Source organism: Arachis ipaensis, chromosome B4 (genome assembly GCF_059453495.1).
Source record: "Arachis ipaensis isolate K30076 ecotype BB chromosome B4, ASM5945349v1, whole genome shotgun sequence".
NCBI lineage: Eukaryota > Viridiplantae > Streptophyta > Magnoliopsida > Fabales > Fabaceae > Arachis > Arachis ipaensis.
The window spans coordinates 13013414-13017767 of NC_142439.1; the positions used below are offsets into that span (position 1 = coordinate 13013414).

At 32.4% G+C, this 4354-nt stretch overlaps 1 protein-coding gene across 1 annotated transcript; it reads right to left on the reverse strand.

The window, feature by feature from the left end:
* Positions 1-1911, reverse strand: LOC107638907 (histidine kinase 1). Its single transcript, XM_088485767.1, has 3 exons — positions 1726-1911; positions 1451-1610; positions 1-169 (listed from the first exon to the last, which is right to left on the reverse strand). Exons 1-3 carry the CDS (start codon positions 1788-1790, stop codon positions 50-52), a joined length of 345 nt encoding a protein of 114 aa, XP_088341893.1. The 5' UTR covers positions 1791-1911; the 3' UTR covers positions 1-49.
* Between the last annotated feature and the right edge of the window lie 2443 nt (positions 1912-4354).

Below are 4354 nucleotides of genomic sequence, written 5' to 3' on the forward strand. Positions count from 1 at the left end.
GAGGTCATGCCGCAACAATTTTTCTATATGCACCATTTGCACTTAGTGTTCAGCTGCGTGCAGTAGCTTCATACTTAGCCCTGTCAGTCTTGTACATGTCCGCAATTTCAGGGACAAGAGGATCATCAGGGTTGGGATCCGTCAACAATGAGCAAATTGACAAAAGAACCTAAAATAGAACAAGACTAAAAACTTTATGTTTTCCAACATTCAAAACAAGATCAGCATAAATGAGGTGTTTTCATTCACATAGGATTCCATTTAGAAAATTTAAAAAAGAACAGATCCACTTCTTATTAAGTATCTGCAGACCACATAGTGAATTATCAAGTTGGAACTGAAACTATGGAGCTTGCCCAAGAGGAACCTTTGTATATGTGAGCTTGATAAGGCCATCACCTACCACAGTAGTGCACAAGGGTTCAGAGAATCTTCAAACTGAAACTGAAACCAAGGGTGGATAAGTGAGTTAATAGGAGCCTCTAACTACTTTAACGGATTTGATTCTCTTCTTCTATGAGATGATATTCTCCACAAGGATTTTGGACCATTAATTAACCTACAAATTGACGTCATGTGCCAAGTTTGACTGGTCAAACTTGATACTTAACAATATTTGTCTACACAATGCATGGTTGTGCCTCACTTCATATCAGATAAGGTTTCCTTTATACTAATTACTCAAGCTATCAACATGCTGCTGCTTCTTTCATCTTTCACAAATTAGTATATTTGAGTAATATATATGAATTTGTATATTTTATATAAATACAAACTACAATTGCTAATAATCTATTTATGAGTGCCAAAATACCTTCTCAACATAGACTAACATCAACTCTGTCAACAGTCAAGTTAATTAGAGATTTAATTTATCACCCTCCCGTTTAATGATATAAGCAAAATCAACATTTGATCTAAAGCAAAACTACTGCCCAATCTGCAACACTTAATGAAAATTGTCTCAGTATGACAGGTACTAACATCTAGATGCATTAAGGAGATCAAATCAAAGATAAGATGAAATGACAAAACATGTCTAAAGACCACACACAGGAACTATAATGTGTATTATTAAAGCCTACGTATATTTATAGAAAACACTTTGTATAACATACTTAAAAAAATAAAATAAATATATAAAAGGTTGTTAAAATCACATTTTTAACGGTGCTTTTCACTAATTTAAGATGGTGTTTAACACTATGTAATACAATATAAGATAACATGATGGCAAATATTAATATGCTTCCCGTAAAGTAACGAATACATATCCACTAGTCCTTCAAGTTCCCTTCCCAAGTTGAATTCAGCATCTTCTAGAACTAGCTTTCCTGATTCCACCTATATTCTATGAATCTTTAGAAAGTTTTTCCAAACAAGTAAGTGCATATTTTTTTCAAGGAACTTATAATTGAATGTTCTTGAGCAAAATAATTAAATATGTCACCTTGCTGAGATCCAGGATGTTATTAAGAAGCCGGAGTAGTGCCATCGAGCATTTTCTTATCTGAGTAACCGTTGCACACTGTTCGTTGGTTAGACAGTCGTTGGACATAAGAATGTCAAGTAGCCCAATTATTGCAGCCATAGGTGTCCTCAATTCATGGCTGCAATGCACCAAAAAGAAGGATCCTAATTACATGTTTGATAAAACAAAAGTAGATACCAAAATCTAGACACAAGTTTAGTATAATCAATCAGATTGAAACTGAGAAAATCAACCTCATGTTTGCAAGAAATTGGCTATTGCTTGATGCCTCTGCCTTTCTTCTAGCATCAATTTTCATTCTTTTATAAGGTTTGTAAATGTATATGGCAATGCCATCTCTTACATGAAAATCAGACCAGACAAGTAAGTGCTTTTGTTTGCGGAGGAGATGGACAGAGTCGGTCTCGGGCTTCAGAGTTGGATTGCTGCTATGGTCCAACACAAAATTTCAATAACCATAACAACGTGCGCAATCTTCCATATTTTGACACAATGTGAAAAAAATACATAAATAAATGAAATAAGAATACATTTTGATTCAACTAACAAAAAAGCTTTTCATCAGCTTAGTAAAATGCCATACATGAATGTGCATTGTGAAGAACAGAGGGAAATCGATTCTCCCATAAAAATTAATTCATGTGAATTAGTTAAATATAATTAGTGCACTATCAATATTTCCAAACTTTTTATTGATAAATAAACTGAACATAACTCAAACCACTGATTGTGTAGAGGAGTAAGACAATGTTTTTAAAAATAAACAGAATAGAGCAAGTGCAGCACCTTGTAATCTTTTTTTTCATCATTCATCTTTTTTTGAAGCTCACCATTAGTAACAGTTCTTTGATAATCTTCAGAGGAAAACACAGAGCCATAAGATGCCTGTGTTCAAAAATTGGCAACTAAGCACTCCCAAACACAAAATAGAACAATAAAATACAAACCTAAGAATGCAATACTATTTTATAAAAATTATGAAACAATTAAACTATAATCACATTGCTAAATGTGATTACTCAAAAAAGAAACAACAATTTAAATCAAACCTAAGAGGTATTTGAAGGTGAGCGACAAATTGGTAAAGTCTTTGTCCTTCGACATGATCGAACTCGAAACTGCAAAAACAATGAAAAGAATAAAAGGATTATGTGAGCTTCTTCAATCGATTAAACTGAAAGAGATGTGCGTGGAGAGAGAGAGAGAGAGATGTATACTGGAACTATTGTTATTAATTCAACAATTCAACTAAATTAATCAAGTAGTATGTAAAATCAATCTACAAGCCTTCAACAACGACGATGGAGGAAGAGATGCTGAGGACCGAGGCTGAGGCGAGAGGCTTGAGTGAAAGAGGTGAACGGCGGAGAGTTGTCGATTTGCCTGAGAGGATAGAGCACGGCACCACGGCGGAGCAGAGCAAAGGTTTCAGAACGCGGAGCAGAGCACAGGTTTCAGAACGGCGTGAGCAGAAAAACACGACAGAGCATAGCAGAACAAGGCGTGAGCTCGAGCAATGAGAAACACGACGACAGGGAGTAGAGAAGAGGGATTACAGTAGTGGTAGATCTGGCAGCGCAAGGTAGAAACAACAACAACAGCGCAAGGCAGAGACGGTGCTGGAGGTGAAGAAAGTGGCGGTGGCAACTTCTCTCTCCGTCGTCTTCTTCTCCTTCTTTCTCTTCTTCCTCCTTTGATGGCAGTTCTTCCTTTCTTTTCTTCTCTTCATCACTCTCTGTTAATTTCTCCTCACCGTGCATTTTTTTTCTTCTGTCTTCTCTTTTTTCCGTGCAATGGAGAACCCTAATCCTCTTTTTGTGGTGTTCTCTGATCTTCTAATCCTAATTAACTTTTCATTTTTTTGTTTTTTTGTTATTAAGTTAGATTTGTTTTATTTTAAAATTGATAGAAAATGATAATCAAAGTTAAAATATGTATTAAAGATAAAATTTATTTTTTAGAAGAGGCATTAAAAACTTTAGACAACACTTAAAAAATAAAGTTTAAAATAAATTTAAAGACAACTCTTATAAAAAGTAAGATATTAACTTTATAATAGTTATTTTTGTATATTTGATGGGGCAACATTTAGTAAGTGTTTTTTAATTTATCAAAGACATCACTTATAATGTGTTGATTTAAAATATGTTGTTATAGTTCTATTTTTTTATCACTAGTATAAAGTGTTGTTTTGAATATATGTTGCAATAGACAAAAAATGTTGTAGTGTAATGATCATGAAGTATATAAAAATTTAAATTAGATATTTTTATAACAAATTAAAATATTTTATATTATCTGATAAAATATCAAAAATAAATAAATATGATACGTTTTTTACATATACGTGATTTGGATAAATATTATTTAGTAGTTATCAATTTATATTTTTAAGTGTTAGAATGCTTAATTTAATTTCAAATATTTTGATTTTATTTATTTAGTTTGAAAATTGGACTTTATATTAGTCCGTTTAGGGGATTTTTTTTAATCTTGAAAATAATATGAGGTGTATAGGTATCTCTTAAACTATTGTAACTGTGTGAGAGAAAGAAATTAGAGGTGTGAAAAATCACTTGACAATTTCATCAACAATTTCGTTTTTCATGATGAAACTATGATAAGAACAAGTGAAATTGAGTAAGTGTCTTTTTTGTCCCATCAGAAATCGAATAAAAAAAACAAAGGTAAAATGATTCTCTTCTATTCAATTTTATTTTTATCTCAAATCATAGTGTGAACAAATAAAGTTGATTCTGTCTCTTTCTTGTTACATTAAGAATTTGTATAGAAGATAGAGTGATTCTCTTTCATTATATTCAATTTTTATCTATTACTTTTTAATTTCAAGTCATCTTTTTC

Bases quoted from the DNA above. Each gene is read 5' to 3' on its own strand.
- LOC107638907 (XM_088485767.1), bottom strand. From the start codon at position 1,790: ATGAAAATTGATGCTAGAAGAAAGGCAGAGGCATCAAGCAATAGCCAA. The intron at 1,611-1,725 runs GTTGATTTTCTC...GGTGCATTGCAG, and splicing joins CAATTTCTTGCAAACATGAG to CCATGAATTGAGGACACCTA. The intron at 170-1,450 runs GTGACATATTTA...GTTCTATTTTAG, and splicing joins ACATCCTGGATCTCAGCAAG to GTTCTTTTGTCAATTTGCTC.